Source organism: Salmo salar, chromosome ssa04, assembly GCF_905237065.1.
Source record: "Salmo salar chromosome ssa04, Ssal_v3.1, whole genome shotgun sequence".
Taxonomy (NCBI): domain Eukaryota; kingdom Metazoa; phylum Chordata; class Actinopteri; order Salmoniformes; family Salmonidae; genus Salmo; species Salmo salar.
The window spans coordinates 85,387,239-85,412,390 of record NC_059445.1 but is presented as its reverse complement, the minus strand read 5'-3'; the positions used below and the strand labels follow the sequence as shown (position 1 = coordinate 85,412,390).

The 25,152-nt window shown below is 44.2% G+C and overlaps 1 protein-coding gene across 1 annotated transcript in view; it reads right to left on the bottom strand.

Moving 5' to 3' along the window:
* The window catches only part of LOC106604011 (uncharacterized), a 28,129-nt gene extending 6,523 nt beyond the window's left edge, over positions 1-21,606 (bottom strand). Inside the window, 5 exon segments of the mRNA XM_045717433.1 lie at positions 5,400-5,535; positions 16,548-16,658; positions 16,957-18,817; positions 20,009-21,125; positions 21,454-21,606. Of these exon segments, the coding sequence (XP_045573389.1) occupies positions 5,400-5,535; positions 16,548-16,658; positions 16,957-18,817; positions 20,009-20,167 (2,267 nt within the window). The 5' untranslated portion in view covers positions 20,168-21,125; positions 21,454-21,606.
* Between the last annotated feature and the right edge of the window lie 3,546 nt (positions 21,607-25,152).

Here is a 25,152-nt window from a genome sequence, read left to right as displayed (position 1 = left end):
TGACTCAGGAACAGAAGAAATATGATTTATTTATTTCAGTATCTTGAGAGATTGCGAATGGCATTTAGATACCGTCTGTAGAGGTGCTGTGTTTATCAGCATCATAAAAGCTGATAGTATATCAACAACAACACAAAATATACATCCAAGATGAACTGAAATCTGATCAGAAACATGTTGGGTCATTTTTACAGGTTTCTATTTCCTTACAACCGGTCAAACTGAACATCTTTCCCCGTTTCTTTGGGAGGGTTATTGCATTTTCTCCCCGGTGCCTAAACGTCTTTGCTCTGCGAAAGAAGCAGAAATTACTGAGAAAACGTTTTGATGTCAACTAGATTGAAGCATTCATTGTATCGATGAATGACATTATTCTGGTGAGCAATGGGTTGATTTAGTCGTCTAGGGCAACATGTAATAACAGAATAGAAGTATGTATGTATCCAATTAGAGAGCTTGGGACTATAAGGTTATATCTTCAAAAAGATGATTGAGAATTGTCTTTAAATTTCCAAACCCTTAATGGTTTAAAATGGTGTATTTTTTTTTATTTTTATCTTGTATTCTTTTGAACTTATCATGAATTGGGGGTATTTAGAGTACTATACAGTGCATTCGGAAAGTATTCAGACCTCTTGACTTTTCCCACATTTTGTTACATTACAGCCTTATCCTAAAATTTATTAAATATATTTTTTCCACGTCAATCTACAGGTATTTAAAAAAATATTTTTGCAAATGTATAAAAATAAAATAAAGAAAAACCTTATTTACATAAGTATTCAGAACCTTTACTATGACACTCGAAATTGAGCTCAGGTGCATCCTGTTTCCTTTGATCATCCTTGAGATGTTTCTACAACTTGATTGGAGTCCACCTGTGGTAAATTCAATTGATTGGACATGATTTGGAAAGGCGCACACCTGTCTATATTAGGTCCCACAGTAGTTGGTGCATGTCAGAGCAAAAACCAAGCCATGAGGTCAAAATAATTGTCTGTGGAGATTTGGGGAAGGGTACCAAAACATTTCTGCAGCATTGAAGGTCCCCAAGAACACAGTGACCTCCATCATTCTTTAAATGGAAGAAGTTTGGAACCACCAAGACTCTTCCTAGAGCTGGCCGCCCGGCCGAACTGACCAATCAGGGGAGAAGAGGCCTGGTCAGGGAGGTGACCAAGAACCTGATGGTTACTCTGACACAGCTCCAGAGTTCCTCTGTGGAGATGGGAGAACCTTCCAGAAGGACAACCATCTCTGCAGCAATCCACCAATCAGGCCTTTATGGTAGATTGGCCAGACGGAAGCCACTCCTCAGTAAAAGACATGACAGCCCGCTTGGAGTTTGCCAAAAGGCACCTAAAGGACTCCCAGACCATGAGAAACAAGATGCTCTGGTCTGATGAAACCAAGATTGAACTCTTTGGCCTGAATGCCATGCGTCACATCTGGAGGAAACCTGACACCATCCCGACGGTGAAGCATGGAGGTGGCAGCATCATGCTGTGGGGATGTTTTTCAGCTGCAGGGACTGGGAGATTAGTCAAGATTGAGGGAAAGATGAACGGAGCAAAATACAGAGAGATCCTTGATGAAAACCTGCTCCAGAGCGCTCAGGACTTCAGATTAGGGCGAAGGTTCACCTTCCAACAGGACAACGACCCTAAGCACAGAGCCAAGACAACGCAGGAGTGGCTTCGGGACAAGTCTCAATGTCCTTGGAGTGGCCCAGCCAGAGCCCAGAGTTGAACATCTCTGGAGAGACCTGAAAATAGCTGTGCAGCGACGCTCCCCATCCAACCTGACAGAGCTTGAGAGGATCTGCAGAGAAGAACGGGAGAAACTTCCCAAATACAGGTGTGCCAAGCTTGTAGCGTCATACACAAGAAGACTCAAGGCTGTAACTGCTGCCAAAGGTGCTTCAACAAAGTACTGAGTAAAAGGTCTGAATACCTTTGTAAATGTGACATCAGTTAAATCTGCAAACATTTCTAAAAACATGTTTTTGCTGAGGATTCTTATTTTAATCCATTTTAGAATAAGGCTGTAACGTAACAAAATGTGGAAAAAGGGAAGGGGTCTGAATACTTTCTTAATGATCTGTACAGGTAGAAACCATTGAACAGAAGGAGGCCAGGTCAACAAATACATTTTCACAAAAATGCAAATAGAACCGTACAGTCCCAGACTCTCTAAATAGCCTATCAAAATACCAGAAATGAAATAGCCTATCAAAATACCAGAAATGAAATAGCCTATCAAAATACCAGAAATGAAATAGGCTATTTCATTTCTGGTATTTTGATAGGCTATTTCATTTCTGGTATTTTGATAGGCTATTTAATTTCTGGTATTTTGATAGGCTATTTCATTTCTGGTATTTTGATAGGCTATTTAATTTCTGGTATTTTGATAGGCTATTTAATTTCTGGTATTTTGATAGCCTATCAAAATACCAGAAATGAAATAGCCTATCAAAATACCAGAAATTAAATAGCCTACCAAAATATCAGAAATGAAATAGCCTATCAAAATACCAGAAATTAAATAGCCTACCAATATATCAGAAATGAAATAGCCTATCAAAATACCAGAAATGAAATAGCCTATCAAAATACCAGAAATGAAATAGCCTACCAATATATCAGAAATTATAAGCGAAAACATATCCTGATCCTACCAAATAAATATTGTACCCCAGGTCTGTCATCTGACTGTAGCCTACACAGTGTATTTTCTATATTCGTGGGTTTGAGTCAGGTGAGGGCCTCAGATTTTCACTATCACATATAGTCGGGTGGTTACAGGGTGAACAAAGAGCTGACCCCACGCACCACTAACCCTCTGGTCCCGTTGATGTCGGTCAGTTTCTCTCACATTGCCTTGTACACTCCCATTTCTGTCAACATTTACCTCCATGTCGTCACCATTCAAAAGACCAGTTCAACACAAGAGACGCAGCTTCCCATATTCACGAGGGGCCGCAGTGTTTCGCTGGTCTGCGTACCCACATGCAGCAGCCCCACGCCGTGCGAGCAAAACATTTTAGCGGGCCCCTCTTGACAGCGCGGTTGTAAACATTTTGCCATGCTCAGCGTGTAGTTACTGGACCTAGTTTCTTGAAGAGTCATAATCACAACAATAAATTTACACTATTAGTCAGCCATATTTTATTTTGGCTCTTTGTACTGAGAAAATGTTGTCCAATAACTGCTATCTGTATTGGAACATTGGTAGTGGTTTCTCAGAGCCACAATACGACCAATACACAAAAACCGGAGGAAGGAAATTAGGAAAGGAAATGAGGTAAACGTTTGTTTTCATTCATGACTCACTTCCCAAATCGATTCCTATCGTTCTTCTTTAAAAAAAAAAACATTCTCAGAGCAAAAGACTGGGCTCTCCAGCAGTACAATCACCATGTTGATATAATCACTTCACCGGTCAGCCCATCTCAGCAGCGTGCTGTGCCTGTGTAGGATGCTGTTACAGGCCAGGTGATCTGGCCACTGAAAGTAGGAGGAGGGAAGAGGCAGATATCTGCTCTCTGATTGACCATTAGGTTCATACGACATAGTCGACGGCATCGCGGCGAGAGTCGACAGTCGACAGTGGGAGTCGACAGTGTGGCTCAGTTGGTAGAGCATGGTGTGTGCAACGCCAGCATGGTGTGGTGTGGGTTCGATTCCCACGGGGGGCCAGTACAAAAAAATAAAGCATGAAATGAAATGTATGTATTCACTACTGTAAGTCACTCTGGATAAGAGCGTCTGCTAAATGACTAAAATGTTTTTAAAAAAATGTAAATGTAAAATGACAGTATTGCAGTGGGAGTCTACAGTATTGCAGTGGGAGTCTACAGTATTGCAGTGGGAGTCGACAGTATTGCAGTGGGAGTCGACAGTATTGCAGTGGGAGTCGACAGTATTGCAGTGGGAGTCGACAGTATTGCAGTGGGAGTCGACAGTATTGCAGTGGGAGTCTACAGTATTGCAGTGGGAGTCTACAGTATTGCAGTGGGAGTCGACAGTATTGCAGTGGGAGTCGACAGTATTGCAGTGGGAGTCGACAGTATTGCAGTGGGAGTCGACAGTGGGAGTCAACAGTATTGCAGTGGGAGTCTACAGTATTGCAGTGGGAGTCGACAGTATTGCAGTGGGAGTCGACAGTATTGCAGTGGGAGTCGACAGTATTGCAGTGGGAGTCGACAGTATTGCAGTGGGAGTCTACAGTATTGCAGTGGGAGTCGACAGTATTGCAGTGGGAGTCGACAGTATTGCAGTGGGAGTCTACAGTATTGCAGTGGGAGTCGACAGTATTGCAGTGGGAGTCGACAGTGGGAGTCTACAGTATTGCAGTGGGAGTCTACAGTATTGCAGTGGGAGTCGACAGTATTGCAGTGGGAGTCTACAGTATTGCAGTGGGAGTCTACAGTATTGCAGTGGGAGTCGACAGTATTGCAGTGGGAGTCGACAGTGGGAGTATACAGTATTGCAGTGGGAGTCTACAGTATTGCAGTGGGAGTCTACAGTATTGCAGTGGGAGTCGACAGTATTGCAGTGGGAGTCGACAGTGGGAGTCTACAGTATTACAATGGGAGTCTACAGTATTGCAGTGGGAGTCGACAGTGGGAGTCTACAGTATTGCAGTGGGAGTCGACAGTGGGAGTCTACAGTATTGCAGTGAGAATATACAGTATTGCAGTGGGACTACCATGAAAAATAAAGAAGTTGTCAAAAACAGATCTTCTAGGATGACGACTAATGAGGATATTGATCACTAAATCACTGATCGAGAAATGGATGTCACAGGAAGACCAAAAAAGATCAATACTGTAGACCCGAGCCACTGCCTGTTCACCCCGCTAACATCCAGAAGGCGAGGTCAGTACAGCTGCATCAAAGCTGGGACCGAGAGACTGAAAAACAGCTTCTATCTCAAGGCCATCAGACTGCTAAACAGCAATCACTAACTCAGAGAGGCTGCTGCCTACACTGAGACCCAATCACTGGCCACTTTAATAATGTTTACATATCTTACATTACTCATATCACATGTATGTACTGTATTTTATACCATCTACTGCATCTTGCCTATGCCGCTCGGCCATCGCTCATCCATATATTTATATGTACATATTCTCATTCACCCCTTTAGATTTGTGTGTATAAGGTAGTTGTTGGGGAATTGTTAGATATTACTTGTTAGATATTACTGCACTGTCGGAACTAGAAGCACAAGCATTTCGCCACACTCGCATTAACATCTGTTAACCATGTGACTGATACCAATAACATTAGATTTGATATATTCTCCATTGAATAGTCTTTCTTTAGTCCAAGACTAGGTTTAATCTACGTCCAGAAAACTGGGCCAAACAAGTTAACGACGACTCTTACTTGGTTTTGGTGGCATGCTGGCAAGTTGTTGAGATACACTGAAACTGCCAGTCATACGCGTGCTGGAACAGCTGTTCGGCCCAGGAGTCAGCCCCGAGGAGGAGAGGCAGGGCGAAAACCAGCCTCTCCTTCTGACCTGCAGGAGAGGAGACAACACAGCAGGGGTCATGGTGAGGTCAAGGGTCAGGTCAAATCGGGTCCATCTGGAATCAAAAGGTAATGTTAGGGAATGTGCGTGTTAGTCATGAAGTTAAAGAAGACATGGTTGAGACTAACTTCTAGGAGAGATTCAGATAGGGGGATGCTAACTGGTGAGGGAACAACAACAACAACATCTGCGTTAACTGCAAGAAAAACGTGGCTATTTTCAGAGTGGGGTTGTCACGATACCAACATTTCACTAACGATATCAGGCCAAGTGTCACGATACCAACATTTCACTAACGATATCAGGCCAAGTGTCACGATACCAACATTTCACTAACGATATCAGGCCAAGTATCACGACACCAACATTTCACTAACGATATCAGGCCAAGTATCACGATACCAACATTTCACTAACGATATCAGGCCAAGTATCACGATACCAACATTTCACTAACGATATCAGGCCAAGTATCACGATACCAACATTTCACTAACGATCTCAGGCCAAGTATCACGATACCAACATTTTACTAACGATCTCAGGCCAAGTATCACGATACCAACATTTTACTAACGATCTCAGGCCAAGTATCACGATACCAACATTTCACTAACGATCTCAGGCCAAGTATCACGATACCAACATTTCACTAACGATCTCAGGCCAAGTATCACGATACCAACATTTTACTAACGATCTCAGGCCAAGTATCACGATACCAACATTTTACTAACGATCTCAGGCCAAGTATCACGATACCAACATTTCACTAACGATCTCAGGCCAAGTATCACGATACCAACATTTCACTAACGATATCAGGCCAAGTGTCACGATACCAACATTTCACTAACGATATCAGGCCAAGTGTCACGATACCAACATTTCACTAACGATATCAGGCCAAGTGTCACGATACCAACATTTCACTAACGATATCAGGCCAAGTGTCACGATACCAACATTTCACTAACGATATCAGGCCAAGTGTCACGATACCAACATTTCACTAACGATATCAGGCCAAGTGTCACGATACCAACATTTCACTAACGATATCAGGCCAAGTGTCACGATACCAACATTTCACTAACGATATCAGGCCAAGTGTCACGACACCAACATTTCACTAACGATATCAGGCCAAGTGTCACGATACCAACATTTCACTAACGATATCAGGCCAAGTGTCACGATACCAACATTTCACTAACGATATCAGGCCAAGTATCACGATACCAACATTTTACTAACGATCTCAGGCCAAGTATCACGATACCAACATTTTACTAACGATCTCAGGCCAAGTATCTCGATACCAACATTTTACTAACGATCTCAGGCCAAGTATCACGATACCAACATTTTACTAACGATCTCAGGCCAAGTATCACGATACCAACATTTTACTAACGATCTCAGGCCAAGTATCACGATACCAACATTTCACTAACGATCTCAGGCCAAGTATCACGATACCAACATTTCACTAACGATCTCAGGCCAAGTATCACGATACCAACATTTTACTAACGATCTCAGGCCAAGTATCACGATACCAACATTTTACTAACGATCTCAGGCCAAGTATCACGATACCAACATTTCACTAACGATATCAGGCCAAGTATCACGATACCAACATTTCACTAACGATCTCAGGCCAAGTGTCACGATACCAACATTTTACTAACGATCTCAGGCCAAGTATCACGATACCAACATTTTACTAACGATATCAGGCCAAGTATCACGATACCAACATTTTACTAACGATCTCAGGCCAAGTATCACGATACCAACATTTTACTAACGATCTCAGGCCAAGTATCACGATACCAACATTTTACTAACGATATCAGGCCAAGTATCACGATACCAACATTTTACTAACGATATCAGGCCAAGTATCACGATACCAACATTTTACTAACGATATCAGGCCAAGTATCACGATACCAACATTTCACTAACGATATCAGGCCAAGTATCACGATACCAACATTTTACTAACGATCTCAGGCCAAGTATCACGACACCAACATTTTACTAACGATCTCAGGCCAAGTATCACGATACCAACATTTTACTAACGATCTCAGGCCAAGTATCACGATACCAACATTTTACTAACGATCTCAGGCCAAGTATCACGACACCAACATTTTACTAACGATCTCAGGCCAAGTATCACGATACCAACATTTTACTAACGATCTCAGGCCCAGTATCACGATACCAACATTTTACTAACGATCTCAGGCCAAGTATCACGATACCAACATTTTACTAACGATCTCAGGCCAAGTATCACGATACCAACATTTCACTAACGATATCAGGCCAAGTATCACGATACCAACATTTTACTAACGATATCAGGCCAAGTATCACGATACCAACATTTCACTAACGATAGCAGGCCAAGTATCACGATACCAACATTTTACTAACGATCTCAGGCCAAGTATCACGATACCAACATTTCACTAACGATATCAGGCCAAGTATCACGATACCAACATTTTACTAACAATCTCAGGCCAAGTATCACGATACCAACATTTTACTAACAATCTCAGGCCAAGTATCACGATACCAACATTTTACTAACGATCTCAGGCCAAGTATCACGATACCAACATTTCACTAACGATCTCAGGCCAAGTATCACGATACCAACATTTCACTAACGATATCAGGCCAAGTATCACGATACCAACATTTCACTAACGATCTCAGGCCAAGTATCACGATACCAACATTTCACTAACGATATCAGGCCAAGTATCACGATACCAACATTTTACTAACGATCTCAGGCCAAGTATCACGATACCAACATTTTACTAACAATCTCAGGCCAAGTATCACGATACCAACATTTTACTAACGATCTCAGGCCAAGTATCACGATACCAACATTTCACTAACGATCTCAGGCCAAGTATCACGATACCAACATTTCACTAACGATATCAGGCCAAGTATCACGATACCAACATTTCACTAACGATATCAGGCCAAGTATCACGATACCAACATTTCACTAACGATATCAGGCCAAGTATCACGATACCAACATTTTACTAACGATCTCAGGCCAAGTATCACGATACCAACATTTTACTAACGATATCAGGCCAAGTATCACGATACCAACATTTTACTAACGATATTTTTTATTTTTATTTATTTCACCTTTATTTAACCAGGTAGGCAAGTTGAGAACAAGTTCTCATTTACAATTGCGACCTGGCCAAGATAAAGCGAAGCAGTTCGACAACATACAAAAACACAGAGTTACACATGGAGTAAAACGACATACAATCAATGATGCAGTAGAAAAAATAAAAAAAATAAAAAAAAATAAGACTATATAAATGTGAGCAAATGATGTGAGTTAACCTGTTAGGGCTAGGGGCAGTATTGACACGGCTGGATAAAAAACATACCCGATTTAATCTGGTTACCACTCCTACCCAGTAACTAGAATATGCATATACTTATTACATATGGATAGAAAACACCCTAAATTTTCTAAAACTGTTTGAATGGTGTCTGTGAGTATAACAGAACTCAAATGGCAGGTCAAAACCTGAGAGATTCCTTTACAGGAAGTGGCTTGTCTGACCATTTCTTGAACTTCTTTTCCATCTCTATCATTTACTAAGGATCTCTGCTCTAACGTGACACTTCCCACGTCGTCCATAGGCGCTCAGAGCCCGGGAAAAAACAGAATGTCGTCATTCCAGCCCCAGGCTGAAACACATTATCGCCTTTCTCAAGTGGCCGATCAAGGGACTCTGGGCTTATGCGCGTGACCCCGACCGCCCCCGCCTTTGGGATTTTTTCCTCTGTTTGCCGAAAAGGAGATTCCCTGTCGGAATATTATCGCTTTTCTACGAGAAAAATGTAACGAATTGCGCCATGCGCGCGACACTTCTTTACTATTTCGGATAGTGTCTGGAACGCACGAACAAAACGCCGCTATTCGGATATAACGATGGATTATTTTGGACCAAACCAACATTTGTTATTGAAGTAGCAGTCCTGGGTGTGCATTCTGACGAAGACAACAAAAGGTAATCAAACTTTTATAATAGTAAATATGATTATGGTGAGTGCTAAACTTGCCGGGTGTCTAAATAGCGAGCCCGTGATGCCTAGGCTATGTACTTAGAATATTGCAAAATGTGCTTTCACCAAAAAGCTATTTTAAAATCGGACATATCGAGTGCATAGAGGAGGTCTGTATCTATAATTCTTAAAATAATTGTTATGCTTTTTGTGAACGTTTATCGTGAGTAATTTAGTAAAATGTTAGCGAATTCCCCGGAAGTTTGCTAGTTCTGTATGCTAGTTCTGAACGTCACATGCTAATGTAAAAAGCTGGTTTTTGATATAAATATGAACTTGATTGAACAAAACATGCATGTATTGTATAACATAATGTCCTAGGGTTGTCATCTGATGAAGATCATCAAAGGTGAGTGCTGCATTTAGCTGTCTTCTGGGTTTTGGTGACATTATATGCTGGCTTGAAAAATGGGTGTCTGATTATTTCTGGCTTGGTACTCTGCTGACATAATCTAATGTTTTGTTTTCGTTGTAAAGCCTTTTTGAAATCGGACAGTGTGGTTAGATTAACGAGAGTCTTGTCTTTAAATGGCTGTAAAATAGTCATATGTTTGAGAAATTGAAGTAATAGGATTTTTAACGTTTTGAAAATCGCGCCACAGGCTGCCAGTGGCTGTTACGTAGGTGGGACGAATTCGTCCCGCCAAGCCCAGAGAGGATAAGGGAGGTAAAGGCAAAAAAATGCCATGGTGGCAAAGTAAATAAAGTATAGCAAGTAAAACACTGGAATGGTAGATTTGTAGTTTGAAGAAAGTTCAGAGATAAAATATAAATAATATGGTGCAAAGGAGCAAAATAAATAAATACAGTAGGGGAAGAGGTAGTAGTTTGGGCTAAATTATAGATGGGCTATGTACAGGTGCAGTGATCTGTGAGCTGCTCTGACAGCTGGTGCTTAAAGCTAGTGAGGGAGATAAGTGTTTCCAGTTTCAGAGATTTTTGTAGTTCGTTCCAGTCATTGGCAGCAGAGAACTGGAAGGAGAGACGACCAAAGGAGGAGTTGGCTTTAGGGGTGACCAGAGAGATATACCTGCTGGAGCGCGTGCTACAGGTGGGTGCTGCTATGGTGACCAGTGAGCGGAGATAAGGGGGACTTTACCTAGCAGGGTCTTGTAGATGACCTGGAGCCAATGTGTTTGGCGACGATTATGAAGCGAAGGCCAGCCAACGAGAGCGTACAGGTCGCAGTGGTGGGTAGTATATGGGGCTTTGGTGACAAAACGGATGGCACTGTGATAGACTGCATCCAGCTTGTTGAGTAGGGTATTGGAAGCTATTTTGTAAATGACATCGCCGAAGTCGAGGATTGGTAGGATGGTCAGTTTTACGAGGGTATGTTTGGCAGCATGAGTGAAGGATGCTTTGTTGCGAAATAGGAAGCCAATTCGAGATTTCACTTTGGATTGGAGATGATTGATGTGAGTCTGGAAGGAGAGTTTACAGTCTAACCAGACACCTAGGTATTTGTAGTTGTCCACAAATTCTAAGTTAGAACCGTCCAGAGAAGTGATGCTGGACAGGCGGGCAGGTGCAGGCAGCGATCGGTTGAAGAGCATGCATTTAGTTTTACTTGTGTTTAGGAGCAGTTGGAGACCACGGAAGGAGAGTTGAATGGCATTGAAGCTCGTCTGGAGGGTTGTTAACACAGTGTCCAAAGAAGGGCCAGAAGTGTACAGAATGGTGTCGTCTGCGTAGAGGTGGATCAGAGATTCACCAGCAGCAAGAGCGACATCATTTATGTATACAGAGAAAAGAGTTGGCCCAAGAATTGAACCCTGTGGTACCCCCATAGAGACTGCCAGAGGTCCAGACAGTAGGCCCTCCGATTTGACACACTGAACTCTGTCAGAGAAGTAGTTGGTGAACCAGGCGACGCAATCGTTTGAGAAACCAAGGCTACTGAGTCTGCCGATGAGGATGTGGTGATTAACAGAGTCAAAAGCTTTGGCCAGGTCAATGAATACGGCAGCACAGTATTGTTTCTTATCGATGGCGGTTACGATGTCGTTTAGGACCTTGAGCGTGGCTGAGGTGCACCCATGACCAGCTCTGAAACCAGATTGCATAGCGGAGAGGGTGCGGTGGGATTCGAAATGGTCGGTAATCTGTTTGTTGACTTGGCTTTCGAAGACCTTAGAAAGGCAGGGTAGGATGGATATAGGTCTGTAGCAATTTGGGTCAAGAATGTCACCTCCTTTGAAGAGGGGGATGACAGCAGCTGCTTTCCAATCTATGGGAATCTCAGACGACACGAAAGAGAGGTTGAACAGGCTAGTAATAGGGGTTGCAATAATTTCGGCAGATCATTTTAGAAAGAAAGGGTCCAGATTGTCAAGCCCAGCTGATTTGTAGGGGTCTAGATTTTGCAGCTCTTTCAGAACATCAGCTGAATGGATTTGGGAGAAGGAGAAATGGGGGAGGCTTGGGCGAGTAGCTGTGGGGGGTGCAGTGCTGTTGAATGCAGTAGGGGTAGTTAGGTGGAAAGCATGGCCAGCCGTAGAAAAATGCTTATTGAAATTCTCAATTATAGTGGGTTTATCGGTGGTGACAGAGTTTCCTATCCTCAGTGCAGTGGGCAGCTGGGAGGAGGTGTTCTTATTCTCCATGGACTTTACAATGTCCCAGAACTTTTTAGAGTTGGAGTTGCACGAAGCGAATTTCTGTTTGAAAAAGCTAGCCTTGGCGTTTCTAACTGCCTGTGTGTATTGGTTTCTAACTTCCCTAAAAAGTTGCATATCGCGGGGGCAGTTCGATGCTAATGCAGAACGCCACAGGATGTTTTTGTGTTGGTTAAGGGCAGTCAGGTCTGGGGAGAACCAAGGGCTATATCTGTTCCTGGTTCTAAATTTCTTGAAAGGGGCATGCTTATTTAAGATGGTGAGGCAGGCATTTAAAAAAAATAACCAGGCATCCTCTACTGACAGGATGAGGTCAATATCCTTCCAGGATACCAGGGCCAGGTCGAATAGAAAGGCTTGCTCGTTGAAATGTTTCAGGGAGCGTTTGACAGTGATGAGTGGAGGTCGTTTGACCGCTGACCCATTACGGGTGCAGGCAATGAGGCAGTGATCGCTGAGATCTTGGTTGAAAACAGCAGAGGTGTATTTAGAGGGCACGTTGGTTAGGATGATATCTATGAGGGTGCCTGTGTTTGCGGCTTTGGGGTTGTACCTGGTGGGTTCATTAATAATTTGTGTGAGATTGAGGGCATCAAGCTTGGATTGTAGGATGGCTGGGGTGTTAAGCATGTCCCAGTTTAGGTCACCTAGTAGCACAAGCTCTGAAGATAGATGGGGGGCAATCAGTTCACATATGGTGTCCAGAGCACAACTAGGGGCCGAGGGGGGTCTATAGCAGGCGGCAACGGTGAGAGACTTGTTTTTGGAGAGGTGGATTTTTAAAAGTAGAAGTTCAAATTGTTTGGGTACAGACCTGGATAGCAGGACAGAACTCTGCAGGCTATCTCTGCAGTAGATTGCAACACCGCCCCCTTTGGTCGTTCTATCTTGTCTGAAAACGTTGTAGTTAGGGATGAAGATTTCAGAGTTCTTGTTGGACTTCCTAAGCCAAGATTCAGACACAGCTAGGACATCCGGGTTGGCAGAGTGTGCTAAAGCAGTGAATAAAACAAACTTAGGGAGGAGGCTTCTAATGTTAACATGCATGAAACCAAGGTTATTACGGTTACAGAAGTCATCAAAAGAGAGCGCCTGGGGAGTAGGAGTGGAGCCAGGCACTGCAGGGCCTGGATTCACCTCTACATCCCCAGAGGAGCAGAGAAGAATAAGTATGAGGGTACGGCTAAAAGCTATAAGAATTGGTCGTCTGTGACGTCCAGAATAGAGAGAAAAAGGAGCAGGTTTCTGGGGGCGATAAAATAGCTTCAAGGTATAATGTACAGACAAAGGTATGGTGGGATGTGAGTACAGAGGAGGTAAACCTAGGCATTTAGTGATTATGAGAGAGATATTGTCTCTAGAAACATTGAAACCAGAAGATGTCATAGCATGTGTGGGTGGAGGAACTGAGAGGTTGGATAAGGTATAATGAGCAGGGCTAGAGGCTCTACAGTGAAATAAGCCAATAAACACTAACCAGAACAGCAATGGAGAAGGCATATTGACATTAAGGAGAGGCATGCTTAGCCGAGTGATCAAAGGGTCCAGTGAGATTCAGACAGCTAGCCGGGCCATAGGTAGCAAGCTGGTGGAAGATGGGAGGGAGGTCTGTTTTTAGCCACCTCGTGCGTTTCCGTCTGTGGGTTAGTGGGGTTCCGTATGGAAGGGGGGACCAGTCCAAGTTGGCAAAATAGTTAGTTATAGTGGCCCAAGAAAAGTGTCCGATAGACCTATTCAGATCGCAGCCGAAAAGACAGCTAACGATTAGCGGGCCGCAGATGGGCGATCAGGTTACGTCGCGACGGAGGGGCCAGTTGGATAACTCCCTCGGGCAGATAACGTCGGTGGTCCAGTCGTGAAGACCCGATGGGGCTCCGCATCGGCAGTAAAACGGGTCAGGATAGGTGAGTTGTAGCCCAGGAGACACTTCAGCTGGCTAGCTCAGGAATAGCCCAGGAGTGGCTGACGGAACTCTTCAGCTGGCTAGCTGGCTAGCTCCGTAATAATGTGTGTTAATTCCGTGACCGACGTTGCCAATAGTCACTCAGGTAGCAGCTAGTTAGCTGCAAGATCCAGGTGTAAATGTCCAGAGCCTGCGGTAGAAATCGGGGAAAGGAGAGAGAATAGGTCCGGTATGCTCTGGTCTGAGTCGCGCTGTACAAAAACTGGCGATAGCTTTTCGAGCTAATGGATAGCTGAGGACAGCTAACCGTGGCTAGCTGAACTTCAACGTTAGCCAGTGAAAATGGTTAAACACTTGCTAGCTTCTGTTGTGGAATTCAGATGAGGTAAATAATACTTTATTTTTTAAATTGGTGAGGCGGGTTGCAGGAGAGTGCTTTGAGGTTGAGTATTTAGAATAAAAAAAAATATATATATATATATATATATATATATATAAAGATAAGTGAATTTTTTTTTTTTTTAAATATATATATACACGGGACACGACAAGAGGAGGGTAGAGGACGTCTGAACTGCTACGCCATCTTGGGAAAAAAAGTATCAGGCCAAGTATCACGATACCAACATTTTACTAACGATATGAGGCCAAGTATCACGATACCAACATTTTACTAACGATCTCAGGCCAAGTGTCACGATACCAACATTTTACTAATGATATCAGGCCAAGTATCACGATACCAACATTTTACTAACGATCTCAGGCCAAGTATCACGATACCAACATTTTACTAACGATCTCAGGCCAAGTATCACGATACCAACATTTTACTAACGATCTCAGGCCAAGTATCACGATACCAACATTTTACTAACGATATCAGGCCAAGTATCACGATACCAACATTTTACTAACGATCTCAGGCCAAGTGTCACGATACCAACATTTCACTAACGATATCAGGCCAAGTATCACGATACCAACATTTCACTAACGATATCAGGCCAAGTATCACGATACCAACATTTCACTAACGATATCAGGCCAAGTATCACGATACCAACATTTTACTAACGATCTCAGGCCAAGTATCACGATACCAACATTTCACTAACGATATCAGGCCAAGTATCACGATACCAACATTTTACTAACGATCTCAGGCCAAGTATCACGATACCAACATTTTACTAACGATATCAGGCCAGGTATCACGATACCAACATTTCACTAACGATATCAGGCCAAGTATCACGATACCAACATTTTACTAACGATATCAAGCCACGCCAAGTAACAACATGGTAGCAGCACAAAACATGGTACAGACATTATTGGGCACAGACAACAGCACAAAGGTCAAGAAGGTAGAGACAACAATACATCCCACAAAGCAGCCACAACTGTCAGTAAGAGTGTCCATGACTGAGTCTTTGAATGAAGAGATTGAGATAAAACTGTCCAGTTTGAGTGTTTGTTGCAGCTCGTTCCAGTCGCTAGCTGCAGCGAACTGAAAAGAGGAGCGACCCAGGGATGTGTTCGCTTTGGGGACCTTTAACAGAATGTGACTGGCAGAACGGGTGTTGTATGTGGAGGATGAGGGCTGCAGTAGATATCTCAGATAGGGGGGAGTGAACGGGTGTTGTATGTGGAGGATGAGGGCTGCAGTAGATATCTCAGATAGGGGGGAGTGAACGGGTGTTGTATGTGGAGGATGAGGGCTGCAGTAGATATCTCAGATAGGGGGGAGGGGGGAGTGAGGCCTAAGAGGGTTTTTATAGATAAGCATCAACCAAGGACATCTAGCCGCTCGAGGGCATACAGACCTCTGGTGTAAACGGGAAGGTGCACAGGACAGAGGAGTGAAGGAGACGAGACCAAAAAGACAACATGGGAACAAGCGAACATAAAATACCAACAAAAAAAAAAACATGTTTAAATACTCCACGATACAGGAATTTGGAATATCGCACAAAGACATAAATTCAAATTAATCGACTTAATTCCATATATCGCCCAGCCCTAATTTGGGGGATAACTTATGAGTGTTTTTCGGGGCGATTTTTTTTAGCAGGTCACACGTGTTATATGATAAAACAATCATTCTGAACTACGATGTTCTAAATTGGAGGACGGGTTGGGATGAATTCTGTGCTCAGTCATTCATTACCAGAGAGTTGGCAGTGATCACACAGGGAGAAGACTCTCCTTCAAGTGGAAACTTCTCAGTTGGTAGAGAATGGCTCTCGCAACATCAGGATTGTGGGGTTTGACTCCCCGCGGGGGAGGGGGCGGGCCAACCATTCTTAAAACGTATGCACTCAGATTCTTACCCAGTTTACATTTCAGTAGAGGCTCCAGCAGTTTAAAGATGGCCGTCCTGATGGCCTGCATCTCAGTCTGGACCCTCTGTAACACCGCAGAGGGCACTCTGACTACACCATCTGGAGAGAGGTGAGAGACAGGGAGACGGACTCAAATTAGGTGTAAACATTCATGTAGGACCAAAAAAACAAAAAATAAGAAAAATACTACTTGTTTAGGACTTCTCTGGAAAGTGGAAAATGCTGTCCAATGTCAAATTGAGAGGAATTACACAAGAGATACTCAGCAGCTGTATTGGATCAGAGCCAGAGAGCGTACGAATACATTCTGTCCAATTCCAAATAGATATTCAGCTCTTAGCTGCCAATGTGGTACATCAGTTCAAATAAACCTTAGCAGATAGATAAGTCCACCCACCTGCGCCAGTGTGTTGGTAGGCCGTGCTGAGACTAGAGGCCCGGTCGTACCTCTCACACAGATCCCAGACAGGTTGACCTACAGTGGGCCTCTTGATGGGTCGTCTGTCCCTCAGGGTGCGACAGTGGACCAACGCTATCAGCAAGGTGTTCAGCCAATCCAGACTGTGCTCGTTCCTCCAGAACAGGTGAGGTCCGGGAACTGGGACCAACTCCCCCGTCGAGATCACTTCCGGGTCAAAGTCGGGCAACACTTCCTGCGTATATTTAATAACAGCAGTCTTTCTTGGCCGGCCCCTTTTCTTTTTCGGCGGCGGTGTCAGGACTTCCACTTCCTCTTTGACGCTTACTTCCTGTTCCTCATCCTCAGTGCTTAGACGTCGGGCGTTGTGAGCTCTTCTTCTAGCTCTGATAGGACCGTCATCTTCCTCATCTTCCTCATCATGACTATCAGGCACTTTGCTCTGACTGAGGTCCACACTGCAGGGTCTACACCCCCCCTGTGGGGGGCACTCTTCCTCCTGCATCTTCTCTTCCTCGTCAAAGACAGGCAGATCATCCTCCTCTTTCTCTAAAGCAGGGACAACCTCAATCATAGCAGGTATAGACACAGCCTCCAAGGCCCCAAGTGAAGCGACTTCTTCCTTCTTCTCCAAGGCGATTAGAACCTCTTCATCCTTCTTATTTTTCAGTAAGACACTTAGACCGTCCTTCATGCCAGGTGTAGCCTCTTCTAAGACAGTTAGAGCCTCCTGCAAGACCAGGACAGTCTCCATGGTAGGGACAGGCTCCTTTCCCTCCGCATCTTCCTCCATGGCAGAGACAGTCTCCCCTGGGACAGGTAGAGAATCCTCTAGCAGAGAGACAGCCTCCCCTGGGACAGGTAGAGAATCCTCTAGCAGAGGGACAGCCTCCCCTGGGACAGGTAGAGAATCCTCTAGCAGAGGGACAGCCTCCCCTGGGACAGGTAGAGAATCCTCTAGCAGAGGGACAGCCTCCCCTGGGACAGGTAGAGAATCCTCTAGCAGAGGGACAGCCTCCCCTGGGACAGGTAGAGAATCCTCTAGCAGAGGGACAGCCTCCCCTGGGACAGGTAGAGAATCCTCTAGCAGAGGGACAGTCTCCCCTGGGGCAATCAGATCCTCTAGGAGACGGACTGTGTCCTGTAAATTAGGGACAGTTACCTGTGGAGCCAAGGCTTTCTCTGGGGCAGCCACATTCTTCTTTGAGGCAGAAACTGCCAAGTGTAAGGGAGGTAAAATCTTCTCTGGGGCAGAAACGGCTACCGGAGGGAGAGATAAAGTCTTCTCTAGGGCAAATACAGCCTTGTCTAAGGGATAGATAACCTCCTTTGGTGCAGGCTCAGTGTCTACAAAAGACACTGCCAGTTGTGACGTAGGTACAGTCTTCTCTGGGAGAAAGACACCATCTTCTCCCTCTTCATCCTCATCTAGGACTTCCTGGTCCATTTCCTCTGGGATCGGCCAATCAGAATCCTTGTGGTATCCATTGGCCCCTTCCCTCTCAGTCTCAGGAAGTGGATAGTTGAGGGTTTTATCCACCAGCTCCATGTCTGTGGGTTCTGATTGGCTGATTCTCTCCTTCTGTACTGGCGTTGTGTGCTTCGTCCTATTAAAACAGCCTTCCCCATGGAGTTGGATGCTGGGGATCCTGGCGACTGGGCGAATCTCATTCTGTGATACGGCCTCCTCTGATCGTGCGCTTTTGGGGGAAGGTACAGAGTCTCCGTTCTCCAACCCACAGGGACTCTTCCTCTTCCTCCCCGTCTGTGTTTGGGGTAGAGGGGGTACGAGGCTGGCCAGGACATCTTCCAAAGGCCTGGAGACCAAGGGAAACAGACACTGTGGGAGAGAGGGTAGAGGTTATTTAGATAGGTAGGTTTATTTAAAAACAGGTTAGTCAATTAAGAACATCATTGTTATTTACGGCCTGGCAAGAACCGGCGCTGAAGGAAGAAATGATTCTAACGGGTAACTATCTGGGAAACTTCTTCAACCTAGAACTTGTATTTACTCTTTCTTTCAAGGTGAGGTCCAGGACAACGCTACAGGACAACATCCACTCTCTATAACGTCGGACGGCAAAAGGACACTTTAGCAGAGAGACAGGACACTAGCAGTTGGACAGTGAAAGGACACTTTAGCAGTTGGACAGTGAAAGGACACTTTAGCAGAGAGACAGTGAAAGGACACTTTAGCAGAGAGACAGTGAAAGGACACTTTAGCAGAGAGACAGGACACTTTAGCAGGAGGACGGCGAAAGGACACTTTAGCAGGAGGACGGCGAAAGGACACTTTAGCAGGAGGACGGCGAAAGGACACTTTAGCAGGAGGACGGCGAAAGGACACTTTAGCAGGAGGACGGCGAAAGGACACTTTAGCAGGAGGACGGCGAAAGGACACTTTAGCAGGAGGACGGCGAAAGGACACTTTAGCAGGAGGACGGCGAAAGGACACTTTAGCAGTCGGACAGTGAAAGGACACTTTAGCAGTCGGACGGCGAAAGGACACTTTAGCAGGAGGACGGCGAAAGGACACTTTAGCAGGAGGACGGCGAAAGGACACTTTAGCAGGAGGACGGCGAAAGGACACTTTAGCAGTCGGACAGTGAAAGGACACTTTAGCAGAGAGACAGGACACTTTAGCAGGAGGACGGTGAAAGGACACTTTAGCAGGAGGACAGTGAAAGGACACTTTAGCAGGAGGACAGTGAAAGGACACTTTAGCACAGTGTCTGGCTGCATTGACTACCAACAGTAACATAATTCACCCATGCCTTAAGTCCCTCCTAATACTGCCACTACGCCAACCTAGACACAGGACAAGACACTGAAACAATGTTTTTACAGGAAACTACTCAAAAACGGGCATCTTGTTTCAGACATGTTTCTATAACAAACTACTAAAATCGGGCGTCTCGTTTCAGACAAACTACTAAAACGTGTGTCTTTGATCCTCACTCATTGGCCCTGCTGTGTGAAATACCCCACTGTTTTTGTCGTGCTGATTGTGTGCGTGTTAGCATTAGCCTACCTGCGGGTCAGTGCAGAGGGTGACGAAGTCCTGGATGCCAATCCTATAGGAACGCAGGGCCTGAGTCTGCCCTTTAGCAGCACACCATGGACAGGTCTCCAACGAGTCTGAGCGCTCCTGGATCTGCAGGGACCAATCATTATGGACAACAAAGAACATGTTAAATAACCTGATCGATATCAGGAGAAGTGGAGGGCAGCTTTGTCGCCTAGGAGACAACATACCGTAAGGCATCACAGAGCATCGTACAGCATAATTGAGCACAGGTGAGTGTCATACAGTAACATGGAATATCATTCAATATCTTTCTAAATATAATTCAGTGCTTTAGTGCAGGGGTGGGTAATTACAGTGCTCGAGGTCCTGATAGGTGCCACAGCCCCCGACTCCAATAATCACCTAATCACGATCTTCAGTTTAGAATACAATGTGATTAATCAGCTGTGTTAAAGAAGTGTGACGGCAATCAGACCCTCGAGGACTGGAGTTGGTCCACCCCCTGTTTAAGTGTATCAAATACAGTATCATTGATTATAAGATATTTAGATAATATGTCAATGTCATATAGTACACTGGAGTATCAGGTCAGAGTACACAGGATCATTGAGTTTGTTAGAGCGACTATGAAAGTATCAGAGCTGAAATATTACAAAGTCCAGTCCAATCGTAATGAAGTTCATTGATTTGAGAAGGAATTCACAGGGACATGCATTATGTGCGATGTACCAGGAGGCATAGAAATTGATATAACCCTCAACAACAAAAAAACATCCACACAAACGTTTCGCCTTTCGAAAGCAAAGATTTCCAATTTTCATTTGAGTATTCTTTTTGTTGGATTTTGATTTGGATACAATAAGGATATTATACCCAATATAAATCCTTAAATCCAAAATAGCTTTGCACAAGTGACAGTAAGGGTAGAGGAGAGGAAGACAATGAGTTCGACTGACTTTTTCCCAATACCCTGCAAGTGGGCCCAGGGCCCCCAAACCAGTGCCTTCGCAACTCATCACAGGCAAATCTGCTGTTCCTTGTTGTTGTTGTGTCCAGCGCTAGTCACTATACATTACCATATCCCTGTGACCAACCAGGCTCACCTCCTCCGCATGAAGGGCTACGGGGGGGACAACACATTAGCAAAGTTAACGTAGCAAAACGTTGGCATTACGTTTGGATCGCACGCTAATAACTTAAAGTTACAGGTACGTCCTTAATTGTTAATAATAATGTCAAAATACAGTTTATATTATCATACATGAATCCATTGCTGCTGTGATACCGTATGAAACTCTTAAACACAAAAATACCAACGTTAGCTAGCTTGCTAATGAAAGGTGGTGGTGGATAGCTAGCTTATTAGCAATGCAAGCTAACGTTAGATAGCTAGCGAGCAGTTCGAAAATGCGCTGGACCTTAAAACCAGGTTGTTTTTTTTTACCTACCTCGCTAAAGAGCATACTTTATTCAATTTAGAGACGATGGTGATGATCACAATAATGAATCAACTCCTGCCGGTGTTGTGTTGCTTTCCATAGCGTATCCCTCTATCGTGGTCGAAACGTTCTGTTTCCGGTTTTGGGGGGGGGGCTTGACGCCGGTTGTGTAACAAACTTTACCTTCCCCCCTTTTTTCGAATGAGGAAACAAGCCGTCTGTGTACCGCCTCCCACTGGCCATACAAATGTATTACATCTTATTGTCTAGACTTGAACAATGTGATTCGAATGGAGAAGAACAGCAGATTCAAGTTGCTGCGACACAGACACTGTGAAGGCCTAGAGGTCTGAAAAAGATATGTTTCTGCTAGCTAGCCGGTAATATAGCCTAGAGTACCACTGACTTGACTGGTGTGATGAGGACTTTGTATTTAATAATAATAATAATTATGAAATCCAATCAATTTGATACATTTGATGATAATATAAGATTATATGCTTATTCATAATGTGAATAATTTCTGTATTAATACTAATAATTGCTGTACTACTATTCTAAAGGAGGGAACAGTAAAAAAAACAAGACTAATGTAAAATAGAGTAAAATGCTAATATTTCATCCTTTGTTATCCATATTTAGTTAAGTGTCGTTTTCTGATTTGAATTTACAAGAGGAAAAACATTAAACGAAGAGGGGGTATGGGGGTTCTTTGGGTTACGGGGGTTTCGGGGTACAGAGGCGAGAAGGCGGGGCGATGAGGTACCCGTACCGCCCCTGCTACAAATATCTGAAAAACGATGCCCCCTTCATTTATAGCTCAGTGCTCCTGTCTCTCCTCCCCCCACATCCCCTTCTCCTGTCTCTCGTTTATACCTCCCACCCCTTTCCTTCTTTTCCCCGGCTGTACCCCCATACCTCTCCCCTTGTTTCCTCTGTGGTGCCTCTCTCCCCCCTTTCCTTATTTCCCTTTTCCCAATACCCCCCCAACACCTGAACACACACACATGCACGTACACATAAACACACACACACTCTGACACCCCTTCTTCCAGCCCCTCCTGTATGCACCGCTGCTGTCCTCTATTTTCTCTTCTGATGACAAATTAATTTGCATATTTATTTTCCAGAGAGGCCTTATTAGAATGCATAGATACACTGGTGATGAACTCTCCCCTCACCCTCCTCTCCTCTCTTCTCATCATCTCTTTCTCTCTCCTACCCCACCCTCCTCTCCCATCCTCTTCTCTCCTGTCCTTTCCTCCCCTCTCCTCTCCCCTCCGCCCCTCCCCTCCCCTCTCCTGTCCTTTCCTCCTCTCCTCTCCCCTCCTCCTCTACCCTCCTCTCCTCTCCTCTACCCTCCCCTACCCTACCCTCCTCTCCTCTCCCCTCCTCCTCTACCCTACCCTACCCTACCCTCCTCTCCTCTCCTCGCCTCTCCTCTCCCCTCTCCTCTCCTCTCCTCTCCTCTCCTCTCCTCTCCCCTCCTCCCTCCTCTCCTCTCCCCTCCTCCCCTACCCTACCCTACCCTACCCTCCTCTCCTCTCCTCTCCTCTCCCCTCCCCTCCCCTCCCCTCCCCTCCCCTCCCCTCTCCTCTCCCCTCCTCCCCTACCCTCCTCTCCTCTCCCCTCCTCCCCTACCCTCCTCTCCTCTCCCCTCCTCTCCTCTCCTCTCCTCTCATCTCCTCTCCTCCTTGTGCTTCATGGACAGGCTGTGTGACTTTCTGTCATCGTGCTGCAGGTACTACTGCTACTACTGCGACACGGGACAGATGACAATATAATAGCTAGACAGAGACAAATGGGGCTCTGGATAAAAGTTGCCCTTAGGCACAGATCTGGGTTCAGTTTCTGCTCCCTGAATCCTGATCGTAGATATGAGGGGTGGAATTGCTACACTAATCGTAGATCAGTGTCTATGAGGGCCGGCTCCATTGACAATTTCCCTTTGTTTCAAAGATGTGACTGTGACATGTACCCTTTTCAAATGTTAAGTATCATCAATTGCTTCCCCTTTATTGTTTTATAGCACTGTGCTAGAATGTATTCCTATGGCAAAATCTGATAGATGCCACAATCAGTAGTCTCCCTTTCACTGTTCTGTATGTTTAAGGGTACCAATCCTACCTCCCAAGACAATGGAGAGTGTACCAATCCTACCTCCCAAGACAATGGAGAGGGTACCAATCCTACCTCCCAAGACAATGGAGAGGGTACCAATCCTACCTCCCAAGACAATGGAGAGGGTACCAATCCTACCTCCCAAGACAATGGAGAGTGTACCAATCCTACCTCCAAATACAATGGAGAGTGTACCAAACCTACCTCCCAATACAATGGAGATGGTACCAATCCTACCTCCAAATACAATGGAGACGTTTGACATAACTGCAGGCAACATAGTCCGCATACAGGCCCTGGTGAATATAAAGCAGGATTCCTTACTGATACTTTGATTGATTGATTGATTGATTGATTGATTGATTGATTGATTGATTGATTGATTGATTGATTGTAGCAGTACACTGTAAATCCAGGGCTATTTAATTTAAGATGATAATGCCAACAAAGGTGGCTAACTAACAGCAAATTACAATCAGACTGTGGAAGGAAAGCATCATTATCACCATCACCCATGTCATATACCATTATTATTATTATTATTTTAATTACTAGAAATTAGCTTTAAAACTGCACAATTTTCTCTCGGCCTCATGGCAAAATGGGGCTGGGGGCTTGAGTTACTGGTATGATGATGATGATGAATTTGAGCTTGAGGGACTAAGGAATGAGAAAACCATCATTCACTGTGATATTACTGTGATACGAATATATAAAGGTTATAAAGGGCATGGAATATAGCGCTATCTACAAAAGGTCCAATCAAATCTGTCAAAATGTGTAAAAATCGAAATATTATTATATTTCTTAATGATATATGATTGTTTTTAATTTAACTTTTAAGTTAGGCTTAAATCAATGAAACGGGTTGACCTTATACGTGTGATTTTAATGCGCCTGTATGGGCCTGGTGCAACGCAATACAGTTCTATTCATAGGAGCGCTAGCGCATGTGAGAATTGGAACATACACGCATGTGACAGCGCTTTGACATCAAAGTTATTCTAGCAGGTCTCCAGGGGATCCACTTGCTTGTATCCTAATGCATGTATGTATCCCCAAGGTTTAGCCTTTAGCTACATTCTAACAAAAACGTAACAGTTACAATAGCAGAAAAAATAACGGTACAAAGTAACGGTTCGTGTCAAAACTGTAGCCCTATAAAAGCGCGGTCAACACTGCTTCATATAGCCAGAAGACCGCGCATTAAACGGATTGTTCCGTTTGTGGTAATGGGGACTATAGTGAGGACAGATAAAATAGAAAAATAAATGGTCTTAAAATTGCTTATCGTCTTTTAGTTTTATTAGGCTACGGTTTTCATTAAACCTCATTATTTTGTTAAGAGTCCCTCTGCTATCAACACGCATTAGATTATACAGTGTGATGAACATTTGTTAAATAATCTTGTATTGAAAAGAAGAACCTCGTTGCTTTAATACTGCCTCGTTATATTGTTATTGATACATCTGCATTGATAGTGTATACTGTACCATGTCATTCAGTGGTTCATCACAAATGCCAAAATTATCTCAAATTCCTTCTACATTATATACTGTATCATCCTACCAAGAGGTCCCTCAAACA